The sequence below is a fragment of the Monodon monoceros genome, unplaced genomic scaffold, assembly GCF_005190385.1.
Source record: "Monodon monoceros isolate NGI ecotype Baffin Bay Population unplaced genomic scaffold, NGI_Narwhal_1 Super_Scaffold_7, whole genome shotgun sequence".
NCBI classification, from domain to species: domain Eukaryota; kingdom Metazoa; phylum Chordata; class Mammalia; order Artiodactyla; family Monodontidae; genus Monodon; species Monodon monoceros.
Genome location: NW_021703784.1, coordinates 21282933 through 21310203, shown reverse-complemented (window position 1 = coordinate 21310203; position 27271 = coordinate 21282933). Strand labels below are relative to the sequence as shown.

General features: G+C 37.1%; 1 protein-coding gene across 1 annotated transcript in view; it reads right to left on the bottom strand.

Moving 5' to 3' along the window:
• ARHGAP20 (Rho GTPase activating protein 20) overlaps nucleotides 1-27271 on the bottom strand; it is a 147455-nt gene that overhangs the window by 55078 nt on the left and 65106 nt on the right. The window contains exon 3 of the mRNA XM_029208693.1: nucleotides 5124-5288. Within this exon, the coding sequence (XP_029064526.1) occupies nucleotides 5124-5288 (165 nt within the window). The remainder of the gene's footprint in view (nucleotides 1-5123; nucleotides 5289-27271) is intronic.

The following is a 27271-nucleotide window of genomic DNA, read 5'->3' as shown; positions in this document are numbered from 1 at the left end:
TTCAGCATAAAATGGAGCAAATAAAATACCTTAGCCAAAGAAAGAAAGACTTTGGGCTTTCGTTGTTCTTCTTTATCTAACTCCTTTAGACGGTAGGTTAGGTTATTTGAGATTTTCCTTGTTTCCTGAGGAAGGCCTGTATTGTTATAAACTTCCCTCTCAGAACCACTCTAGCTGCATATCATAAACTCTGAAGTGTTCTGTTTCCACTTTCATCTGTCTCAAGGTATTTTCTGATTTCTTCTTTGATTTTTTTCATTGACCCATTGTTTATTTTGTAGCATGTTGTTTAGTCTCCACATGTTTGTGACTTTCCCATTTTTCTTTTTGTAATTGATTTCCAGTTTCATACAGTTGTGATTGGAAGATGCTTGATATAATTTCTATCCTGTTAAATTTGGTGACACTTGTTTTCTGGCCTAGTATGTGATCCATCCTGGAGAATGTTCCATGTACACTTGAAAGGAATGTGTATTCTGCTGGGTTTGGTTGGAGTGTGCTATAGCTATCTATTAAGTCCACCTGGTCTATTATGCCATTTAAGACCACTGTTGCCTTAATGATTTTCTGTCTGGATGATCTGTTCATTGATGTAAGTGGGGTGCTCACATCCCCTACTATAATTGTATTATTGTCAGTTTCTCCCTTTTAACATTTTCTCTCTTTTAACATTTGCTTGATATATTTAGATGCTCCTGTACTGGGTGCATGTATGTCAATGAGTATAATACCTCTTCTTGTATTGATCCCTTTATCCTTACCTAATGCCCATCTTTGTCTTTTCGTATAGCCTTTGTTTTAAAGTCTACTTTATCTGATATGAGTATTGCTACTCCAGCTTTCTTGTCTTTTCCATTTGCATGAAATATCTTTTTCCATCCCCTCACTTTCAGGCTGTATGTGTCTTTAGCTGTGAAGTAAGTCTCCTGTAGGCAGTATATAGATGGATCTTGGATTTTTTAATACAATCAATGTTTTTTGATGTATTTTTTCCAATGACATTTAAAGTGATTATTGATAGGTACTCTTATTGCCATTTTGTTATTGGTTTTCTGGTGTTTTTGTTTTCCTCTCTGTTCCTTTTTTCTTGTGGTTTGATGATTTTCTTTAGTGGAATATTTGTGTTCCTTTCTTTTTAGTTTTTGTGTATCTATTGTAGGTTTTTTTATTTGTGATTACCATGGGGTTCATATATGTTGACGTATAATCTACTTGTTTTAACCTGATAGTCATTTAAGTTCAAACACATTCTAAAAAAATCTACATTTTTTCTTCTTTCCCCCACATTTTGTGTTTTTGATGTCCTATTTCACAAGTTCATATTTATCCCTTAACTGTTTATTTTAGTTATAGTTGATTTTTACAATTTTTGTCCTTTAGACTTCATACTGTCTTATTTAAGTCATTGATCCACAGCCTTTACTGTATATTTTCCTTTATTAGTTGTATGTTTCCTTTTCTGTAATTTGTTACTTCTTGTTGTAGCCTTTTCTTTTCTACTAAGAGAAGGCTCTTTAACATGTTTTAGGGTCAAGTTAGTATTGATGAGCTCTTTTAGTTCTTGCTTGTCTGAGAAGTTCTTTATCTCTCCTTCAATTCTGAATGAAAACCTTGCTAGGTAGAGTAACCTAGGTTGTAGGTTTTTCCCTCTCAGCACTTTTAATATATCATGCCATTCTGTTCTGGCCTGCAAAGTTTCTGTAGAAAAATCAGCTGATCGCCTTATGGGGGTTTCCTTGTACATGACACTTTGTTTTTTCCTTGCTGCCTTTAGAAGTCTCTCTATCTTTAACTTTTGCCATTTTAATGTGGTATGTTTTGGTGTGGGTCTCTTTGGTTTCATCTTGTTGGGGACTCTCTATGGTTCCTGCACCTAGTTATCTGTTTCCTTCTTCAGGTTTGGGAAGTTTTCAGTCATAATGTCCACAAATACCTTTTTGGCCCGTTTCCCTCTCTCTTCTCCTCTGGAACCAGTATAATACAAATGTTAGTATGCTTGATGTTGTCCTACAGTTTCTTTTTGATTAGTGATTTTCATTATTCTATCTTCTAGAACACTTATGCATTCTTTTGTATTATCTAGTCTGTTAATTCCTTCTAGAGTGTTTTTCATTTCAGTTATTGTATTCTTAAGCTCTGACTGGTACTTTTTATATTTTCTAGTTCCTTGTCAAAATTCTCACTGTGTTCATCTATTCTTTTCCCAAGTTCAATTAGCTTTTTTATTACTACTACTTTGAACTCTTTATCTGGTAAGTTATTTATCTGTTTCATTAGTTGTTTTTTTCAGGTTTTTTTTCTTGTTCTTTTGATTGAAACAAATTCCTCTTTCTTCTCATTTTGTTTAACTTTCTCTGTCTCTATGAAATTAGGTGAATACTTACCTATCCCAGTCTTGAAGCAGTGTCCTTGTGTGGGAGTATTCCTATTCAAGTATGTGTGTTCTCAGTGGCTTTGGTGGGAGAGCTGGATCTGAACTGAGCATGCATCATATCTTCCCCCAGGGTGTGTTGGCAGCTATCGAGGTAGGGCTGGAGGCAGAGGCCTAGGGCCAGAGCCAGGTGTAAACTAAGCTTCTCCTATGTTCAGTAGCTATCACCACCCTATTTGTGGTAGGGTCAGGTCCATACTGTTGGAGCAGAAGCCCTGAGGGTCAGATATGAGCTGGTTCTGTTCCTCTAAGTATGCACTCTCCCCTCTCCCAGCCATGGTACCTTCACCCCAGAGGGGAGTAGTGATGCAGCAAGAGGGATTTGGAGCAGGCACCTGGTGCAGCTAGGGCACACACTGGGATGGCTCCAGCATGTCAGTCAGAGCTTCAGACAGCTCCTGATCTGTTGCCCTCTGTGAGTGCCAGCAATAAACATCCTTGCCGCATTTAACTGCAGTGCTGGGTCTGAGCTGGCTCCATCCCCTGCAAGTGCACACTTGCCTCGGCAACATTAGCCTTCACCCTAGTTGGTAATTGCACCAGAGTTAGAGGCGAGGCTGGGGTGTTCACTATTGTCAGAGCCCTGGGCAGTTTTAATCTGCTTCCTCTGCCTTGTTTTGGGAGTAAGCAAGAGTGTGTCCATTTCTTCATGGGTGGAGTCTCGGTTTCTTACAGCCCTCCTGTCAGTCAGTGGTTTTCAAACCAACTAAGAGGACTTGTCTTCCCAGTGCTGGCTGGGGTGCCCAATATGTGGTTCAAACCCCTCACTCCCCAGGGAGGATCTGCAAGCCCATGATATCTTCTTCCTCCTCTCTTCCCTTCCTAGGGATGTGAGTCCTGACCTGATTGCTTCTCCTCCCTTCCTTCCTGACTCACTGTGGATCTTTCTTTACAGCCTTAGTTGCCGAACAGTCTTTCTGTCAGTCTCCAGTCTGTTTTCAGTGAGAATTTATTTTCATGTAGATGCACTTTTGATGTGTTTTTTGGGGGAGGTGAGCTCAGCGTTCTCCTACTCCACAATCTTGATCTCCTCCCCACCCACATCTTATTTGTGACATGGCACAACTTAGGTGTGAGGGTACGGATAGTAGAAAAAAGTTTACTATTCTCTAGTGACAAAAAATCTCTTTGATGAGATTGGATTTGTTAAACTACTCTTTTATGATGTTTCATAAATAGTGAGAATGGGGGAGGGAGAAAGTTGTAACTATCGTGTTCTAGGTTGGATGATAACTGCACTGGCATTTAGTGTTGAGCGAAAAGTGAATTCTTTTGGTTACCTCTAAAGTATATTCCAAATATGTCTGCATCCTTCCTTTAACTGCCATTTCCCCAGATAAAGCCTTCATTATATCTCATCAGGACTACTATAATAACCTCCTGTCCAGTCTCCTTGCTTCTACTCTTTTCTGTCCTCTAATCCATTACCTATCATAGCCAGAATGATATTTTAAAAATATGTACATTATTCTACTCCCCTAATTAAAACCATTTGGAATGAAATCCAAACTCCTATCATAGCCTTTGTGGTACCCATCCTCCAAGATGGCCCCCAATGATCCTGGCTTCCTAATACACTTGTGTAGTTCCCTTCCAATTGTACCAAGGTTGATCTGTGTGGCCAATAGCCCCTACATCAGAAATGATGGTATACTACTGTCAAAATTAGGTTATAAAAGACTGCAGCTTCTATTATAGGTGTTCTCTCCCTTTAATACTCTCTTCCTCACTCTCTTGGATCTTTCACTTTGAAGGAAACAATACCATGTTACAAGCAGCCCTGTGGAGAAACTTACATGGAGAAGAACTCTGGAAAGCAGCCATTGTGGAACTGAGGCCTGCCAGGATCCACATAAGTGATCTGGGAAGTTTCAAGATTCTCTCCAGTTAAGCTCTGAGATGACTATAACCCTGGTTCAACACCTTGACTGCAACCTCATGAGGGCCCCTGAGCCAGAACCACTAGCTAAGCCATTCCCAGATTCCTGACTCAGAGAAAATGTATAAGATGTTTGTAGTCATAAACTGTTATGTTTTGGGGTAATTTGTTATACAGCAATAGATAATTAATAGATAATTAATGCAGTCCATAAAGGTCCTGATAACTTGATCCTTGTCTATTTCTCCAATCTCAATTTATATTACTCTCTTCCTGCTTATTATGCTGGCTTTCTTTTAACTCCTCCAAAGGGCCAAACTTTGCCTACCACCCTTGTACCTGCTGTTCCCTCTGCCTAGAATACCCATCTTCCTAATATCTGCATGACTAGTTGTTTTTCATTCTTCATTGATTTATTTCCCCCCGACTATACCTATCTAACATATATCCCATATTTCACTTCACTGTATTTTCTTCACAGCATTAAGCACAATTTGTCATTTCTCCCTACACACATTAGAATGAAAGCATCAAAAAGCAGGGACTGTACCCATCATATTCTTCACTGTATCCCCTTTATTTATTCAGAGAATGGCACAGAGTGGGACTTAAATGAACACTTGTTAAATGAATAAATAATTAAAACATCTTTTCAAAACCAAATCAAAACAAAATATAAGAATCACTTCAGATATTAGTTATGATAACAGAGGCCAGATATTCTTACAGTGAACATTGAATATAAAGGTTACCTTTGTTGGTGGAAATGCAATTTTATAATGATAACCAGGAGAGAGTGTCCAGAATACCTACTTGATTTTGGCCACGATAAACAGATCATTGAACAGGAAAAGATGTCGCTCCTGCCTCTGCAGACCTCTTTTCAGTTCTGCCCGGCCATCAATTAGCAGAGTCCTATTGGAGCACAAAAATGATGACAGAAATGCACATGTGTCCACGCTAGCAGAAGGACTTTCCCTGTAACAGATCAAACACCACAGATCTTTAGTCAAATGATAAAATATAGGATTGAGTTTCTACAAAAAATTATAGGTTAAATTTGGTCAAGAAATATAAAGCTCTATCATTTTTTAATGCAATGGCATAGTTTTCTAACAGGTCCCTCAGTCTGTCTCCACATGGTGGTCCTTAATACTTTATTATAAAATTTTTTAAACAAAAAGCAAAATTAAAAGTTTTATAATAAACATATGTATATCCCAAACTAGATTCTACCATTAAAATTTTACTGTACTTGCTTTATCAGATACCTATCTCTCTCTGAATTAACCCATTCTATTTTTGACATTTCAGTAAAATCTGCATACATTTCCCCCTAAATACTTCAGCATGCATATCATGTACAGTGAAATGCACAATTCTTAGGTGTATATTTTCTGAGTTTTGACAAACATATTCACTTGTGTAATTTAAACACTTATCAAGATATAGAACATTATCATCACTCCAAAAATTTTCCTTTTATCCCTTTTCAGTTGTTATAGTAATTAGATGAAGACAGCCTCTATGTATTGGCTCAAGTTGTTGATCTCTTTGTTGCAGGCTGATATCCATTAGCTCCAAAGTCTGCTGGAACTAAACTAACATTTTTATATACCCAATTATTTAAAAAATAACCCAAAACAAGCAGATTTTTAACCATTTTATAGCTTCCCTGCTTTGTATACTCCACAAAACTACACCCAGCACCTGCTAGCCATTGATAAGACAGAGGCTTGTGGTTATAAGACCCAAGTCACTACTACCTTTGGAGTTCTCTGACCCAGACTCCCCACCGTGCTACTGAGCAACATCATTTAGACATGTAATCTCCAGAGCCACCCACTCCAATCTCCTTCACCTCAGGAATTCCTTTGCCCTCCTCCTTTTTTGGATGGTGGTCCTTTGGCCATAAACCTCTAGATTGTCTCATGCTGTAAGGGACTTCCTTTCTTATGCAAACCTGTCCAAGGGTCATAGTTTTTTCATTGATCAGCCCCCAAGTCCCTCAAATTCCTTACAACAGTCAATCCCTACTCCATCAACCCCAAGGCAACCATTATTATGATTTTTCTTCCCACTGAAGATTAGTTTTGCCTATTCTAGAATTTCATATTAACAAAACCTTAGTATGTACTCTTTTCGTGTAAGATATTTCTCACTCAGCATGTTTTTGTTACGTTTATTAGTAACCCATTCCTTTATATTGATGAACAGTATTCCACTGTATAAATATATCAGTTTGCTTATTCATTCTCCTACTGATGGACACGTGGGCTCTCTCCAGTCTTTAGCTATTATGAATAAAACTGCTATTAAACTTCTATTGATCTTTTTTATGACCTATGTTTACATTTTTCTTGGAGAAATATCTCACAGTGGAACTGCTGGGTCACAGAATAGGTGTTATGTTTATTTTTAGAAAAAAACTACCAGTAAGTTTTCCAAAGTGGTTGTACCAATTTATATTTTCAACAATAGTGCAGGATAATTCTAGTTACTTCACAACCGTGTCAACATTTGCATTATCAATCTTCTAAATTTTGGCCATTCTAGTGTATATATAGTAGCATCTCATTAAGATTTTAATGTGCATTTCTCTGATGACTAATAATGTTGAACACTCATGTTCTTATTGGTTATTTGTATATATTAATTTGTGAACTGTCTCCAAATATTTTGCCTACTTAAAAATATTGTGTTATATATCTTTTTATTATTGAGTTGTAGGAATTTTTTATATATCCTGTATCTATCTCCTGATATATATATATATACACACATATGCACATACATACCTATACAATATACATATATATACACATATATATATCCTCTGTCAAATGTTTTGCAAATATTTTCTCCCAGTCTGTGATTTGCCTGTACATTTTCTTAAAACTTAAAAAGTTTTTAATTTTGATGAAGTCTTATTTATCATTTTTAAAATGGTATTTGTTTTCTGTGTCCTTTCTAAGAAATCTTTGCCTACCCGCAAGTCATGAAGATACTCTCCTATGTTTTCCACTAAAATCTGTATGATTTTAGTTTTTACATCTAAGTCTATGATCTATCTTAAATTAATTTTGGTTTATGGTATAAGGTAGGTGCTAAGCTTCATTTTGTTTTTCTATATGAATACCATATTGTTCCAGCACCATAAGCACAAAAGGTTTTCCTTTCCTCAGTGTATTGCTTTGGTACCTTTGTCGAAAATCACATGACTGTAAGACCATGGGTCTATTTCTAGGCTGTCTATGCTGTTTCACTGATCTTTTTAAGAATTAATCTATGCCAGAACCACATTGCCTTATTATTCTATCTTTACAGTAAATCATGAAATTAGGTAGTATAAATCTACCAACTTTTCTTTTTTTTAAATTGCTTTGGATAATCTAAGTCTCCTGTATTCACATACACATTTTTGAGATTAACGAAGATGAAGAACACAGTAGAGAAAACACATTGTGGCTGGGGAAGAAGAGATGAGTGCAGCTTCAAATATACTGAGCGTGGAATTACCAGTGGACTAGGTGACACGGGGAGATAAGGCAGGCAGCCAGCACTTAAAAGAGATGTCATATTTGTTATCATACAAAGACAGTTGCATAAATAATACTATGGGAATGACTAGAACTGCCCAAAGGGGCAAAGAATAAGAAAAAAGGCAGAAACACATCCCTGAAAAAAATGTAATCTGAACGGGTGAAGAAAGGAGGAGAATCTGTGAACAAGATGGAGAGTAGTGAATAAAGCAGCAGAAAAAGAAGAACAAAAAGCAGTGGTGGTCTGTAGTACTGAAACTGGTGAAGGGGATAACAAGTTGAAGACTGAGAACATGTCTGGGAAAAAAGTCATCAGTTGTTCATTAAGACCTTCAACAAAGCAGTTCCAGGAAAATGGTGAGGGCAGAACTCAAATGGTCTAGGGTTTGAGGTGAGGAGTGAAAAGAATAGTGAAGAATTAAAGGCAGTAAATCTGGTTAGTTTTCAACAGCTTAACACTAGAAAGTGACTTTAAGAGGAAAGGGAGGAAGAAGAGAGAAACAATACCTAAGCCCTGAAGGTAGGTCCCATCTCTCATTTTACAGATTTGGAAGCTGATGTTCATAACAGTTAAAACACACTGCTGTTAAGTGAAGGGGACTTACAAGTGAAGTATGTTCAAAACACTTACTTTAAAAAATTCCATGTAGCCTTTCAAAAGGAAAAGAACTTCATTCATACTGACTCAGATTCTTCCTCCACCCATGGCAGTTGAGCTCAGTAGTTTAGGACTTGATGGGGGTAGGGGAAGGTGTGGGCTAATCTAAGACTTCTTCCTAGGTAGTGTGACATGGTGAGTTATTTTGGCTGCCTCAGTTTCTTCATTGTAAAGTAAGGCAGTTGGAGTAAAAGGTCTTTAAATTCCTTTTATAATTTGTATACGTGACTAACTATACTAACATGTACTCAAAAGGTGGAATTAAGATTACTGATGAGAGAGGTTGGGCCAAGACAGCAGAGGAGAAAGACCTTGAGCTCACCTCCTCTCGCAAACACACCAAAATCACAACTATATGCAGAATAACCCTCACTGAAAAAGACCAGAACCTATCAGAAAAGATCTTCTACAACTAAGGACATAAAGAAGGAACCACAATGAGATAGGTAGGAGGGGTGGACCCGTGATATAGTCAAGTCCCATACCCTAGGGTGAGTGACCCACAAATGGAAGAATAATTACATTGCAGAGGTCCTCCCACTGGAGTGAGAGCTCTGAGCTCCACATCAGGTTCCCCAGCCCAGGGGTCTTGTATCAGGAAGACAAGCCCCCAGAGCATTTGACTCTGAAGGCAACAGGGCTTAATTTCGGGAGCCCCACAGGACTGGAGGGAAATAGAGACTTCGCTCTTAAAGGGTGCACCCAAAATCTCACATGTACCAGGACCCAGGGCAAAAGCAGTAATTTGATAGAAGCCTGGGACAGACCTATCTGCTGGTCTTGGAGAGTCCCCCAGACAGGCAGGGGGTGGGTGGCTGTGACTCACCCTGGGGAAATAGACACTGGCGGCAACCATTCTTGGAAGCTTCTTCTACTACGTGGAAGCTGGTGCTTGCAGGTGACATTGTGGGATGCTCCCTCTGGCTCATTAGTGCCAAGACATAGCCCCAACAGCCTGTAGGTGCCAGTGCTGGGATGCCTCATGCCAAGCAACTAACTGGGTGGGGACAAAGTTCCACCCATTAGCAGACAGGCTGCCTGAAGACCTCCTGAGTCCACACCCACCTCTAGACATGCCTCTAGACATGGCCCTGCCCACCAGAAGGCCCTGGACACAGCTCCATTCACTATTGGGCAGGCACCATCTCTGAAAGCCCCTGGGTCCCCCACTGCCCTACAGGAAGCCTGCACTAGCCTCTAGACCAGTCTTATCCACCAGGGGGCAGACAAGTAAACCACTATCCTGCAGCCTACGGTACCCGGCCTGCTCACAGCAGGCCAGACCTTGCTGTGAGACCAGCTGGGCCTCAGCCCTGCCCACTAGCAGGCTGACACAAGCTCTGAGACACCCTGGACCCCATACCCAACTGTATCAGGAAACCCTCCCCCAACCAGTGACCTGACACGAACTCTGGGATCCCTGGGCTCTGCAACCAGCTTCCAGGACCCAGCTCTGCCTGGCAATAGTCCAACATGAACCCCAGGACCTGGCTTCACCTACCAGTGGGTGAGCAATAGCCCTGGAGTCCTCTGGACCCTGACTCTGCAAACCAGTGAGACAGCATAAGCCCCGGGGCCCCCTGGGGTTCCACAGTCAGCCACGTTGTGACCCAGTCCCAACAACCAGTGGTTGGCAGCCTCTGCACAAGGTAAGACCCTGGGCCATCCAAGCCTCCAGACCATCTACATAGTCAGCCTGCCACAACAGAAGGATACATGCAGCACTCATAGGGGAACTTCTAGAGCATACAGATTGGGTGATGAGAGGGGACTGTGCTACTGGAACACGTAGGACATACCCTACAAAAGGCAACTTCTCCAAGGTTAGGAATCATAACCAATCTACCAGATACATAAAAATAGAGCAACTTAGGCAAAATGAGGCGACAGAGGAAAATGTTCCAGACAAAGGAACAAGATAAAAACCGCAGAAGAAGAATTAAGTGAAGATAGGAAATCTACATGAGAAGAAGTTTAGGGTAGTGACTGTAAAGGTGATCAAAGAACTTGGGAATAGAATGGATACACAGAGTGAGAAGCCAGAAGTTTTTAACAAAGAGTTAGAAAATTTAAAGAACACCCAAACGGAAATGAAGAATACAATAACTGAAATGAAAAATACATTAGAAGGAATCAACAGTAGACTAAATGATACAGAAGAATGAATCAGCAAGCTAGTAGCCAGGGTAGTGGAAATCACTGTTGCTGAACAGCAAAAAGAATGAAAAGGAATAAGGACAGTTTGAGAGCTCTAGGACAACATCTAGTGCACCAATATTCCCAATACAGGGATCCCAGAAGGACAAGAGAGAGTGAAAGGGGCAGAGAACATATTTGAAGACACGAAAACTGAAAACTTCCCTAAGTTGAGAAAAGAAACAGTCTCATACAGAATCAACCCAAAGAGGACAACCCCAAAACACACTGTGATTAAAATGCCTAAAAATAAAGATAGAATACTTATGAAAAGCAGCAAGGGAAAAGCAACAACTTACCTACAAAGGAACTCTCAGAAGGCAATCAGCTGACTTTTCAGCAGAAAATCTGCAGGCCAGAAGGAAGTGACATGATATATTTTCAATGATGAAAGAGAAAAACCTACAACCACGAAATCTCTACCCAGCAAGGCTTTCCTTCAGATTTGGAGGAGAGATCAAAAGTTTTACAGAGAAGGAAGAGGTAAGAGTTCAGCACCACAAAACCAACATAATAAAAAATGTTAAAGTGATTTCTCTAAACAGAAAAGGCCACAACTAGAAATATGAAAATTATGAAAGGAAAAATTTCATTGGTAATGGCAAATATACAGTAAAGGTAGTAGGCCAACCACATATAAAGCTAGTAGGAAGGTTAAAGGACAAAAGTAGTAAAATCATCTATATACACAGCAAGTAGTTAAGGGATACACAAAAGGATGTAAAATATGATGTCACAAACAGTAAACACGGGGGACAGGTAAAAATGCAGGGTTGTTAAACTGCTTTCAAACTTAAGAGATCAGCAACTTTAAATAATTGTGTATACACACACACGGCTACATAAAAGCCTCATGGTAACAATAACCAACAACCTATAATAGATATACACAAAAAAAGAAAAAGGAATCCAAACATAACACTAAAGACAGTCATCAAATCACAAGAGAATAAAAGAAGAAAGAAAAAAAAAGACCTACAATAACAACCCCAAAACAAGTAACAAAATGGCAATAAGAACATACATATCAATAATTACCTTAAATGTACATGGACTAAATTCTACCATCAAAATACAGAGTAACTGAATGGACACAAAAAACAGACCTAAATATGTTCTGCCTACTAGAGACTTGCTTCAGATCTGAAGACACACACAGACTGAAAGTGAGGGTATGAAAAAAGATATTCCATGCAAATCAAAAGAAACTAATGTAAGCATTTCTACCTTATATCAGACAAAAGAGATTATATAGTAAAGACTGTTAAAGAAGGACACTACATAATGATGAAAGGATCAATCCAAGAAGATAGAACAATTGTAAATATATATGCACCCAACATTGGAGCACCGAAGTACATAAAGCAAATGTTAATGGGCATAAAGGGAGAAATCAACAGTAACACAATAATAATAGGGGGCTTTGACACACCACTTATATCAATGGACAAATCATCCAGAAAGAAAATCAATAAGGAAACACTAGCCTTAAATGACACATTAGAGCAGAAGAACTTAATTGATGCATGTAAAGCATTCTATCTGAAAGCAGCAGAATACATGTTCTTTTCAAGTGCACACAGAATGTTCTCCAGGATAAATCACATGCTAGGCTACAAAACAATGCTTGGTAAATTTAAGGAAATTGAAATCAGATCAAGCATCTTTTCTGATCACAATGCTATGAGACTGAAACCAACTACAAGAAAAAAAATGCAAAAATCATAACCATGTGGAGGCTAAACAATACACTACTAAACAACCAATGGATCACTGAAGAAATCAAAGAGGAAATCAAAAACTACCTAGAGACAAATGAAAACAAAAGCACAATGATCCAAAAACTGATGGCACTCAGCAAAAGCAGTTATAAAAGGGAATTTTATAGCAATACAAGCTTACCTCAGGAAACAAGAAAAATCTCAAATAAACCATCTAACCTTACACCTAAAGGAACTAGAGCAAGAACAAACAAAGCCCAAAGTTAGTAGAAGGAAATAAATTATAAAGATCAGAGCAGAAATAAATAAAATAGAGATTAAAAAAAAACAATAGAAAAGTTCAAGGAAGCTAAAAGCTGGTTCTTGGAAAACATAAACAAAATTGATAAACACTTAGTCAGACACTCAAGAAAAAAAGGGAGAGGGCCCAAATCACTAAAATCAGAAATGAAAAAGGAGAAGTTACAACTGACACCACAAAAATTCAAAGGATCACAAAAATGCACAACCTGGAAGAAATGGACAAATTCTTAGAAAGGTAAATCTCCCAAGACTGAACTAAGAAGAAACAGAAAATTTGAACACACCAGCTACCAGTAATTAAATTAAATCAATAACTTAAAAACTCCCAACAAACAAAAGTCCAGTATCATATGGCTTCACAGGTGAATTCTACCAAACATTTAGAGAAGAGTTGACACCTATTGCCCTCAAAATATTCCAAAAAATTGCAGAAGAAGGAATATTCCTGGGCTCATTCTATGAGGTCAGCATCACCTTGATACCAAAACCAGACAAAGATGTCACACAAAAAAGGAAAATTACAGACCACTATCACTGATGAATACAGATGCAAAAACCCTCAACAAAATATTAGCAAAATAAATCCAACAACATATTAAAAGTATCATACACCAGGAACAAATGGGATTTATCCCAGGGATGCAAGTAATTTTCATTATCTGTAAATCAATCAATGTGATATACCACATTAATAAACTTAAGAATAAAAACCATATGATCATCTCAATAGATGCTTTTGACAAAAAGCGTTTGACAAAATTCAGCATCCATTTATGACAAAAACTCCCCAGAAAGTGGGCATAGAGGGAATAAACCTCAACATAAGAAAGCCCACATATGACAAACCCACAGCTAACCCCATACTGGATGGTGAAAAGCTGAAAGCATTTCCTCTAAGATCAGGAATGAGTCAGGGATGCCCACTCTTGCCACTTTTATTCAACACAGTATTGGAAGTCCTGGCCACAGCAATCAGAGAAGAAAAAGAAATAAAAGGAAGTCAAATTGGAAAGGAAGAAGTAAAACTCTCATTGTTTGCAGATGACATGATACTATACATAGAAAATCCTAAAGATGCCACCAGAAAACTACTAGAACTAATCAATGAATTTGGTAAGATTGCAGGATACAAAATTAATGCACAGAAATCTCTGGCATTCCTATACACTAACAATGAAAAATCAGAAAAAGAAATTAAGGAAACAATCCCATTTACCATCACAGCAAAAAGAATAAAATACCTAGGAATAAACCTACCTCAGGGGGCAAAAGACCTGTACTCTGAAAACTGTAAGACACTGATGAAAGAAATTAAAGATGACACAGATGGAAAGATATATCATGTTCTTAGATTGAAAGAATCAATATTGTTAAAACGAACATGCTTCCCAAGGCAATCTATAGATTCAATGCAATCCCCATCAAAACACCAATGACATTTTTCACAGAACTAGAACAAATAATTTTAAAATTTGTATGGAAACACAAAAGGCTTTGTATAGCCAAAACAATCTTGAGAAAAAAGAAGAAAGCTGGAGGAATCATGATCCCTGACTTCAGATTATCCTACAAAGCCACAGTAATCAAAACAGTATGATACTGGCACAAAAAGATACACATAGGTGAATGGAACTGGAGAGACCAGATTAATTATTAATTAATAATATATTGGTCAATAATAATGTATTTGGTCAATTAATCCATTACAAAGGAAGCAAGAATATACAATGAAGAAAAGACAGTCTCTTCAATAAGTTGTGCTGGGAAAACTGGACATGTACATGTAGAAGAATGAAATTAGAACATTCTCTAACACCAATATACAAAATAAATTTAAAATGGATTAAAGACCTAAATGTAAGATTGGAAACCATAAAACTCCTAGAAGAAAACATAAGCAGAACTCTCTTTGACATAAATTGTAGCCATAATTTTTTGGATCCATCTCCTAAAGCAAACAAAATAGAAGCAAAAATAAGCAAATGGGACCTAATTAAACTTAAAATCTTTTGCACAGCGAAGGACACCACTGACAAAACAAAAAGACAGCCTACTGAATGGGAGAGAATATTTGCAAATGATATGACTGATAAGGGTTTTAATATCCAATATATATAAACAGCTCATACATCAGAAAACAAATAACCTGATTTAAAAATGGTCAGAAGACCTGAACAGACATTTCTCCAAAGAGGACACACAAATGGCCAAAAGGCACATGAAAAGATGCTCAACATTGCTAATCATCAGGTAAATGCAAATCAAAACCACAATGAGATATCACCTCACACCTGTCAGAATGGCTATCATCAATAAGAACACAAGTAACAAATGTTGGTGAGGATGTGGAGAAAAGGGAATCCTCATATACCATTGGTAGGAATGTAAATTGGTGCGGCCACTGTAGAAAACATTATGGAGGTTTCTCAAAAAGCTAAAAATAGAACTACCATTTGACCAAGGAATTCTACTCCTGGGTATATATCCAAAAACAAAGAAAAACACTAATTCAAAAGATACATGCACCCCAATGTTCACAGCAGCATTATTTACAATAGCCAAGATATGAAAGCAACCTAAGTGTCCATCAACAGATGAATGGAGAAAGAAGATGTGGTATATATATATATACATATATGTATATACACATATATATATACATACATACATACATACAATGGAATACTATTCAGCCATAAAAAAGAATGAAATTTTGCCATCTGCAACAACATTGAATGACTTGAAGGGTATTATGTAAATTGAAATAAATCAGACAGAGAAAGACAAATACTGTATGATATCACTTCTAGGCAGAATCTAAAAAATACAGCAAACTAGTGAGTATAATTAAAAAGAAGCATACTTGCAGATACAAAGAACAAACTAGTGGTTACCAGTGGGGAGAGGGAAGGTGAGAATGGCAACATAGGGGTAGGGAATTAAGAGGTACATGATATTACGTATAAAATATGATATAAGGATATACTGTAAAACAAAGGAATATAGCCAATACTTTATAATAACTGTTAAGTGGAAAATCACCTTTAAAAATTATGAATCACTATATTGTACACCTGTAACTTACATAATATTATACATCAATTATGCATCAATAGAAAATTAAAAAGAAAACGATAAGATTACTGATGAGAGGGAAATTCTGTGAAAACAACCCTATCCTAAAGTATAGCTTATAAAGGCAAGGATAAGCATACATGAAAGTGGCCTCAGGGAAACAAGCCAGTGTAAAATCCAAGCAACAGTAATAACAATAATGACAAGAACTAAGAGATATTTCTTGTATTAGTCTAATTTTTAAAGGAGCTCAAAGAACAAGAATTTGTCAGGGTCTCCATCAAAGTATAGGGTAGAAGAGACCATGCTCTGTCACCCCAAGTATCTGGTTCACATGGCAGCTGCAATAAATGGAGATTCTGGCTTATCTATGTTTCTTGGATTTGAATAGTATGGGTCTCAGTGTCTGATCTCTCCTGGGTATACTAAAGGGCTGAGAACCACACATTATCTTGATAACTCTCTGAGGTAATATCTGAGTAATCAGCCATCCTTTCCTCTATTACAGTTGTTCTTAAAGTGTGGTTTCCCCACAAGTGGCATCAGCAACAACTAGGAACTTCTTAAAAATGCAGATTCTCAGGGCCACCTCAGACTTACTGAATCAGAAACTCTGGAGGGTTGCCTGAGCATTTTGTATTTTAACAAGCCACTCAGATGATTCTAATGCATGCTGAAGTTTGAAAACTACTGTTCTCTTCCAACTCTCTAAGACTGGTTCTAACATTCTAAAATTCTACAACTGTGTTTTTAAACTAAGTATAAATAGCATTTATTTCTACTTAAGGTAAAGTGAAATTTTAAGATCTGTTCCATCATTTCCTGTGTTTTTTGAGCTATATTTACCATTCCAAATAAGTGAATTCTGTTATGCTCACTAATTACTAATTAAGCACATACTATGTATAATTTGCAGAGATGAAGAAGTGAATAACAAGGCAAATAAATCAACTGAAGTCCTTTGAAATAAAAGGGAAATGGAGTTACTATGTTTAATATTATAGATTGGAATTAAACAGAAAGACCCAGATTCACCATCACACAGAAAAATCCTTCCTATTTCAAAATCTTCTGGGGTGGGGGAATAGGAGGAGGCATAATAGCATCTTGTATTACGTAGTGATTTTCAAATTTATAGAAAACAAGAATAAAATTCAACTTTCACTTGTGAAAACGGAGCAAGGACAAGGCTAGCAAGCAATGAATGAATGAAGAAATGGCTAGCAGCATTTTACATAGCTCTAGTTTCTTAATTGCCTAGCAGGAAAATTTTGCAAGGGGAAAATCATTTTTTGCATTTTGGCTTTACATATTCAATGAATAACTGCTTTCTGATGACAATGATAAACCATTAGATAGTAGTATCATTTAAACCAGGGATCCTCAAACTATTACTCAGAGGGTCTGAGAGTAAATAGTTTAGGTTTTGTTGATCTCTGTTGTCAAATATTCAACTAGCCATTGTATGGCAAAATTAGCCATAGATAATACCTAAAGAAACAGGTGTGGCTATGATCCAAAAAAACCTTATTTATAAAAACAGGCAGCCTCTCTGGGCCATAGTTTGCTGACCCTAGTTGAAACAATATTACTTCTAAAACATTTAAATGCTTATAAATAAAGACTAATCTGAAGTAATTAGGGAGTTAAAAAGAGTTTTTTTTTGTTTGCTTGTTTGGGGTTAGCATAGACTAAAGGTTAATTAGGTCATATCAAAAATGGTTTGTGTTTTGAAGCAATTCCAAAGGATTTTAGTACATAATAATTCATTTTCCATCTCACAATAATACTTTCAAATAAATAGATTTGATGATGGTGTGGGGGATAACTCACAATGAAGTTAAAAATCTTGCTTTTTCAGTGTAGATTTTTCAATGTACATGTCTACAGTCTATCATTTTAAAGGTCTACATATAAGTAAGGCAAGAGACGTCTCGTGATTTTAGCAAGCTAAGCATTGGTTAAAAAAACCCCCAACATTCTGACAGCACCCTAAAGAAAAATAAACATCTCAGTACTCACATAATTTAAAAAGAAAAAAATCTTTTGTAGAAGGAAACAAAAACACAAACAACCTTTGTTTTTTTAAAACTACAATCTTAATCAGTGTTTCCTACTTAAAAATGTACTTCTCAATTATGTGACTCTGAATTGTTTATTTTTATCCCGAGTGCAATGTAGATGTGTTTATTTTAGTCTCTTTGAGTATGGAAATGGGAAGAAGGGCAAGATGATAACCTTCTATTTAGCCTCTTAATATAGCTTGATTAGGTTTTACAAGTTATAATTAACAAAGCTCTAAAATGATCTAACAAATACAATCAGAGTCTAAGAATTAACCTGCTGCCTGCATCTTATGTATTAACATTCCATTTTCAAATAGGTTTGTGAAGCCACTTCAGAAAGGCAAAAAGGAGTTTTAGGACCTTAATCATTTTTCACTAAAACTAGATAATAGCTTTCATGAAACTGGGCCACAGTAGTATCTCTTAATATTTATTACTTAGGAGATTTGTTAAAGATGGCAGAGTAGAAGGACGTGTGCTCACTCCCTCTAGCAAGACCACTGGAATCACAACTAACTGCTGAACGATCATCAACAGAAAGACACTGGAACTCACCAAAAAAGATACCCAGATCCAAAGACAAAGGAGAAGCTGCAATGAGACAGTAGGAGGGGTGCAATCACAATAAAATCAAACCTCATAACCGCTGGGTGGGTGACTCATAAACTGGAAAACAATCATACCACAGAAGCCCATCCACTGGAGTGAAGGTTCTGAGCCTCACATCAGGCTTCCCAACCTGGGGGTCTGGCAATGGGAGGAGGAATTCCTAGAGAATCAGACTTTGAAGGCTAGCGGGATTTGATTGCAGGACTTCGACAGGACTGGGGGAAACAGAGACTCTACTCTCGGAGGGCACACAAAGTAGTGTGCACATCAGGACCCAGGGGAAGGAGCAGTGATGCCACAGGAGACTGAACCAGACGTACCTGCTAGTGTTGGAGGGTTTTCTTCAGAGAAGGGGGTGGCTGTGGCTCACCGCGGGGACAAAGACACCAGCAGCAGAAGTTCTGGGAAGTACTCCTTGGCTTGAGCCCTCCCAGAGTCCACCATTAGCCCCACCAAAGAGCCTGTAGCCTCCAGTGCTGGGTCACCTCAGGCCAAACAACCAACAGGGAGGGAACTCAGCCCCACCCATCAGCAGACAAGCAGATTAAAGTTTTACAGAGCTCTGCCTACCAGAGTAACACCCAGCTCTACCCACAACCAGTCCCTCCCATCAGGAAGCATGCAAAGCCTCTTAGATAGCCTCATCCACGAGAGGGAAGACAGCAGAAGCAAGAATAACTACAATCCTGCAGCCTGTGGAACAAAAACAACATTCACAGAAAGAGAGGCAAAATGAAAAGGCAGAGGGCTATGTACCGTATGAAGGAACAAAACACCAGAAAAACAATTAAATGAAGTGGAGATAGGCAACCTTCCAGAAAAAGGATTCAGAATACTGATAGTGAAGATGATCCAGGACCTCAGAAAAAGAATGGAGGCAAAGATTGAGAAGATGTGAGAAATATTTAACAAAGGCCTAGAACAATTAAAGAAAAAACACCTAGAATAATTAAAGAGCAAACAAACAGAGATGAACAATACAATAAATGAAATCAAAAATACACTAGAAGGAATCAATAGCAGAATAACTGAGGCAGAAGAACGGATGAGTGAACTGGAAGACAGAATGGAGGAATTCACTGCCGCCAAACGGAATAAAGAAAAAACGAATGAAAAGAAATGAAGACAGCCTATGAGACCTCTGGGACAACATTAAATGCACCATTTGCATTATAGGGGTCCCAGAAGGAGAAGAGAGAGAGAAAGGACCTGAGAAAATATTTGAAGAGATTATAGTCGTGAAAACTTCCCTAACATGGGAAAGGGAATAGCCACTGAAGTCCAGGAAGTGCAGAGAGTCCCAGGCAGGATAAATCCAAGGAGAAACAGGCCGAGACATATAGTAATCAAACTGACAAAAATTAAAGACAGAGAAAAATTACTAAAAGAAACAAGGGAAAAATGACAACATACAAGGGAACTCCCATAAAGTTAATAGTTGATTTCTCAGCAGAAACTCTACAAGCCAAAACAGAGTGGCACGATATATTTAAAGTGATAAAAGGGAAGAACCTACAACAAAATTACTCTACCCAGCAAGGATCTCATTCAGATTCGACAGAGACATCAAAAGCTTTACAGACAAGTAAAAGCTAAGAGAATTCAGCACCACCAAACCAGCTCTACAACAAATGCTAAAGGAACTTTTCTAAGTGGGAAACACAAGAGAAGAAAAGGACCTAAAAAACAAACCCAAAACAACTAAGAAAATGGTCATAGGAACATACATATCAATAATTACCTTAAATGCAAATGGACCAAATGCTCCAACCAAAAGAAACAGGCTCGCTGAATGGATACAAAAACATGACCCATATATATGCTGTCTACAAGAGACCCACTTCAGACCTAGGGACACATACAGACTGAAGGTGAGGGGATGGAAAAAGGTATTCCATGCAAATGGAAATCAAAAGAAAGCTGGAATAGCAATACTCATATCAGATAAAATAGACTTTAAAATAAAGAATGTTACAAGAGACAAGGAAGGAAACTTACATAATGATCAAGGAATCGATCCAAGAAGAAGATATAACAATTATAAATATATAGGCACCCAACAAAGGAGCACCTGAATACATAAGGCAAATACTAACAGCTATAAAAAAGGAAATCGACAGTAATACAATAATAGTGGGGAACTTTGACACCTCACTTTCACCAATGGACAGATCATCCAGACAGAAAATTAATAAGGAAACACAAGCTTTAAATGACACAATAGACCAGATAGATTTAATTGATATTTATAGGACATTCTAACCGAAAACAGCAGATTACACTTTCTTCTCAAGTGCACACAGAGCATTCTCCAGGATAGATCACACCTTGGGTCACAAATAAAGCCTCGGTAAATTACAGAAAACTGAAATCATATCAAGCATCTTTTCCGACCATGCTGAGATTAGAAATAAATTACAGGGAAAAAACACAAACCATGGAGGCTCAACAACACATTACTAAATAACCAAGATATCACTGAAGAAATCAAAGAGAAAATCAAAAAATACCTAGAGACAAATAACAAGGAAAACACGATGAACCAAAACCTATGGGATGCAGCAAAAACAGTTCTAAGAGGGAAGTGTATAGCAATACAATCCTACCACAAGAAAAATCTCAAATAAACAATCTAACCTTACACCTAAAGGAAGTAGAAAAAGAATAACAAACAAAATCCAAGGTTAGTAGAAGGAAAGAAATCATAAACAGAGCAGAAATAAATGAAATAGAAAAAAGTAAACAATAGCAATGATCAATAAAACTAAAAGCTGGTTCTTTGAAAAGATAAACAAAATTGATAAACCTGTAGCCACTCACCAAGAAAAAGAGGGAGAGGACTCAAATCAAGAAACTTAGAAGTGAAAAAGGAGAAGTTACAATGGACACTGCAGAAATACAAAGCATCCTAAGAGACTACTACATGCAACTCTAGGCCAATAAAACGGACAACCTGGAAGAAATGGACAAGTTCTTAGAAAGGTATAATCTTCCAAGACTAAACCAGGAAGAAATAGAAAATATGAACAGAACAATCACAAGTAATGAAATTGAAACTGTGATTAAAAATCTTCAAACAAACAAAAGTCTAGGACTGGATGGCTTCACAGGTGAATTTTATCAAACATTCAGAGAAGAGTTAACACCTATCCTTCTCAAACTCTTCCAAAAATTGCAGAGGAAGGAACACTCCTAAACTCATTCTACGAGGCCATCATCACCCTGATACCAAAACCAGACAAAGATATCACACAAAAAGGAAAATTACAGACCAATATCACTGATGTATGTATATGCGAAAATCCTCAACAAAATACTAGCAAACAGAATCCAGCAACACATTAAAATGATCACACACCATGATCAAGTGGGATTTATCCCAGGGATGCAAGGATTCTTCAATATACACAAATCAATCAATGTGATAAGCCATATTAACAAAATGAAGAATAAAAAACATATGATCATCTCAATAGATGGAGAAAAAGCTTTTGACAAAATTCAACACCCATTTATGATAAAAGCTCTCCAGAAAGTGGGCATAGAGGGAACCTCCCTCAAATAATAAAGGCCATATACAACAAACCCACAGCAAACATCATTCTCAATGGTGAAAAACTGAAAGCATTTCCTCTAAGATCAGAAACAAGACAAGGATGTCCTCTCTCACCACTCTAATTCAACATGGTTTTGGAAGTCCTAGCCACGGCAGTCAGAGAAGAGAAAGAAATAAAAGGAATACAAATTGGAAAAGAAGAAGTAAAACTGTCACTGTTTGCAGATGACATACTATACATATAGAATGCTAAGATGACACCAGAAAACTACTAATCAATGAATTTGGTAAAGTTGCAGGATACAAAATTAATACACAGAAATCTCTTGCATTCCTATACACTAGCAACGAAAGATCAGAAACAGAAATTAAGGACACAATCCCATTCACCATTGCAACAAAAAGAATAAAATACCTAGGAAAAAAACCTACCTAAGGAGGCAAAAGACCTGTACTTAGAAAACTATAAGACACTGATGAAAGAAATCAAAGATGACACAAACAGATGGAGAGATATACCATGCTCTTAGACTGGAAGAATCAATATTGTGAACATGACTATACTACCCAAAGCAATCTACAGATTCAATGCAATCCCTATCAAATTACCAATGGCATTTTTTACAGAACTAGAACAAAAAAATCTTAAAATTTGTATGGAGACACAAAAGACCCTGAATAGCTAAAACAATCTTGAGGGAAAAAAATGGAGCTGGAGGAATCAGACACCCTGACTTTAGACTATACTACAAAGCTACAGTAATCAAGACAATATGGTACTGGCATAAAAACAGAAATATAGATCAATGGAACAGGATAGAAAGCCTAGAGATAAACCCATGCACCTGTGGCCAACTAATCTATGACGAAGGAGGCAAGGATATACAATGGAGAAAAGACAGTCTCTTCAATAAATGGTGCTGGGAAAACTGGACAGCTGCATGTAAAAGAATGAAAATAGAACAGTCCCTAACACCATACACAAAAATAAACTCAAAATGGACTAAAAACGTAAATGTGAGGCCAAACAATATAAAACTCTTAGAGGAAAACATAGGAAGAACACTGTTTGACATAAATCACAGCAAGATCTTTTTTGACCCACCTCCTAGAGTAATGCAAATTCAAACAGAAATAAACAAATGGGGCCTAATTAAACTTAAAAGCTTTTGCACAGCGAGGAAACTATAAACAAGATGAAAAGACAACCCTCAGAATGGGAGAAAATATTTGCAAATGAATCAATGGACAAAGGATTAATCTCCAAAATATATAAACAGCTCATGTAGCTAAATATAAAAACAAACAAACAACCCAATCAAAAAAATGGGCAGAAGACCTAAACAGACATTTCTCCAAAGAAGACATACAGATGGCCAAGAGGCACATGAAAAGCTGCTCAACATCACTAATCATTAGAGAAATGCAAATCAAAACTACAATGAGGTATCACCTCACACCAGTTAGAATACCCATCATCAGAAAATCTATAAACAACAAATGCTGGAGAGAGTGTGGAGAAAAGGGAACCGTCTTGCACTGTTGGTGGGAATGTAAATTGATACAGCCACTATGGAGAACAGTATGGAGGTTCCTTAAAAAACTAAAAATAGAATTACCATATGACTCAGCAATCCTACTACTGGGCACATACCCAGAGAAAACCATAATTCAAAAAGACACATGCACCCCAATGTTCACTTCAGCACTATTTACAATAGCCAGGTCATGGAAGCAACCTAAATGCCCATCAACAGAGTAATGTATAAGTAAGATGTGGTACATATATACAGTGGAGTATTACTCAGCCATAAAAAGGAACAAAATTGGGTCATTTGTAGAGACGTGGATGGACCTATAGAGTGTCATACAGAGTGAAGTAAGTCAGAAAGAGAAAAACAAATATCATATATTAACGCATATATGTGGAATCCAGAAAAATGGTACAGATGAACCAGTTTGCAAGGCAGAAATAGAGACACAGAAGTAGAGAACAAACGTATGGACATGAAGGGGGACCCAGGGTGTGGTGGTGGTGGTGGTTGGAGGAATTGGGAGATGGGGATTGACATATATACACTAATATGTATAAGATAGATAATTAATAAGAACCTGCTGCATAGAAAAATAAAATAAAATAAAGAGTCTTAAAAATATTTATTACTAAGGCTCATTGTAAAAGTGAGTCAACTTTTAGGTACAGTTTTAGAGGTAGTGTTGCTTGATCTTAAATTACAAAAGAAAATAAACTAAAATTCAGAATGATTCTTGGAAATGTCTATGTTTATAAGTGGTAATCAATTAGTGATTATCGTCACAAGTACTAGATTGGATCTTGATAACCTCAAAGCCTAGCACATGGTCACTGCTCATTCCAAATACCATCTCTTCCATGAAAATTTTCTTTCAATTGAATCCTTGATTGGTATCTCATATATCTGGCACTTACATCCTACCTCGTACCTCTTAAATATCTTCATTTGACATATATTGAGTATATGATCACCATATAATAAGTTAGTTATTTGTAGTAGTGATAAGGGTTGCCTTTGCTGGGTGGTTGCCACGCACCAGGCATTGGAGATAGATGTGGTCCCTAGCCTCAAGGAGCTAGCAATGTGATAGGGGAATCAGACAGTAAACACAGTGATAAACCAGTGAGGTAAGTGCAATAAAAAAATGTAGCATATTGAGGGCACAGGGAGGAACATGAATAGGAGGTCCTATCTGAGACTGAATTGGTTAGGAAAGTTTCTTGGAGGAATTGAAGTCTTAAAGGATGGACAGAACAATGAAGGCTGAAGGGCATTCTCTACAGAAAGAAGAGCATGCCAAACATAATATGCATGGTGTGCTTCAGGAACTGTGGAAGTTCAGAAATTCTGGAGTGACGAAGGCCTGAAGAAGAGCAGAAGCGGACGAGGAAGGGGCCATATTAGATATGTTTTTCCTAGCACATTTAGCCTTTATCTGAAAGCACTAAAAGATTTTAAGTGGGACATTGTGTTTTGCAATATGTTGAAGAGACTAGAGGAGGACAAGCTTAGAGGAAGGGAGATCTTTAGGAATTTACTGCAGAAATCTAAGTCAAGAAGTGTCATGGACCTGAGCTGGCAGTGAGAAAAGGATAGAAAATATAGGAAAAAACATATTCAAGAGATATTAAAAATAAAGATTGTTAAAATTTGCAAATTGATTAGCTGTGGGGGTGGGTAGATGGCAATAGAATTGACTAAGAAAAGGAATACAGATGTACTGCCCAGCCTTTATTTACTTACTTATTTTTAATTTATTTTTCATTCAACAAATGCCTGGTGAGCCTCTATATGTGTTGGTTTGGCATCGTGCTAAATGGTGAACTTATGAGATAAACAATTTAGATTTATCCTCTTCCTAACCTTTATGGAATCATGAGTCTAGTTCTACTGTCAGCTATCTGCTTGACATCACCCATCATTGTTGCTCTGTTCAATCTGTAACAGAGATTGAAAACCATAGCCCACAGTCATGTTTTATTTGGCCCACACAGAGGTTTCAAAAACGTGATTTTGACTGTTCAGTTCACCACATTCCCTCCCTTGCTAATTCATTACTCTGTTTTCTGCACCTCCCAGGGACCTGAAAGCATTTAAGTTGGTGATTCTTGTCCTAGTGTTACTCTTTTTTTAAATAAAAAAAAGCTTAATTTTAAGTTATTTTTTTTAAATTATGGTAAAATACACATAAAATAAAATTTTATCATTTTAACCATTTTAAAATGCATAATTCAGTGGCATTTAGTATATTCACAATGTTGTACAACTATCATGACGACCTAGTTCCTGAATATTTTCATCATCCCAAAGGAAAAGCTGTACTTATTAAACAGTCACTCCACACTCCACACTCCATCCAGTCTCTGGCAACTAGTAACCTCTTCCTGTTTCTATGGATTTGCCTATTCTGAATATTTTATACCATATAATATGTGGGCTTTCATGTCTGGTTTCTTTCACTTAGCATAATGTTTTCAAGGTTCATCAATATTGTAGTGTGAATTAGTACTTCATTCCTTTTTATTGATGAATAATATTCCATTGTATGAATATACCACATTTGTTTATCCATTCATTAGTTGATGGACATTTGGGCTGTTTCCACTTTATGGCTATAGTGAATAGTGCTATTACAAAACTTCATGTGCATATTTTTGTTTGAACATCTGTTGTTTTTCTTTTGAGTATATACCCAGGAGTGGAATTGTTGGATCATATGGTAATTCTATGTTTAAGTTATTGAGGAACCACCGAACAGTTTTCCACAGTGGCTGTATTATTTTACAATCCCACCAGCAATGTATAAAGGTCCTATTGTTACTTTTGATTCCTCTCTCTTTTGTTCCCCACATATAATCACATCTTATGTTTAAGGGCATTCTAACTAAAAAAGATAATCTCCTTAGTCTAGATCCTCATAAACTCTCCTATAGTTTGTAATAAATTCCTTAACTGGATTTGCTACTTCCTTGCTGTCACTTCTTCAATCTATACTACTTACTTCCTTCTTCTATCATATTAATCTTCCTGATGTATATTATCAATGCATGCCATGTACACTGTCTAAAGAGTAAGCCCAACTCATTAACCTAGCATTCAAGTTCCAGCATCTATTGTACCCTACCTGGTTACGATGCTATATCAGGTTAGAAATCTCTATATTGCCTGTGTAAAGGTAACCCTGGTGAGTCTTAGAGAATAAATTTGTCCAGAAGTAATTTAGAACAAAAAGAAATAACTACTGAAATGAAGCTACAAAATCCACTACCAAGGAAATTCCCTGGTGGTTCAGTGGTTAGGACTCTGCACTTGCACTGCTGGGGGCACAGGTTTGATCCCTGGTCATGGAACTAAGAGCCCACAAGCTGTGTGACCAAAAACACAAAACAAAACACTACCAACATCAAAATTCTATCTTATTCAACAATACCAATCTGTCCATTAAATATTCATGACTATCTCAAACATCTCAGACATTAAAAGCACATTTTCAGGAAATCTAGTCTAAACCAAGTATCTGTCTTACTGATGGGATAAAACATGAAAAAGTACTATTACATTTCAATAGTCATCATCTAGGTAAAATCACATCCAAATTACCAAAAAAAAATTGTATATGATGTGGCTGCACACAATATGTGCTATTATTTCCACTTCCAAATTAACATCGATGATTAAATGACACATCACATAGTTCATA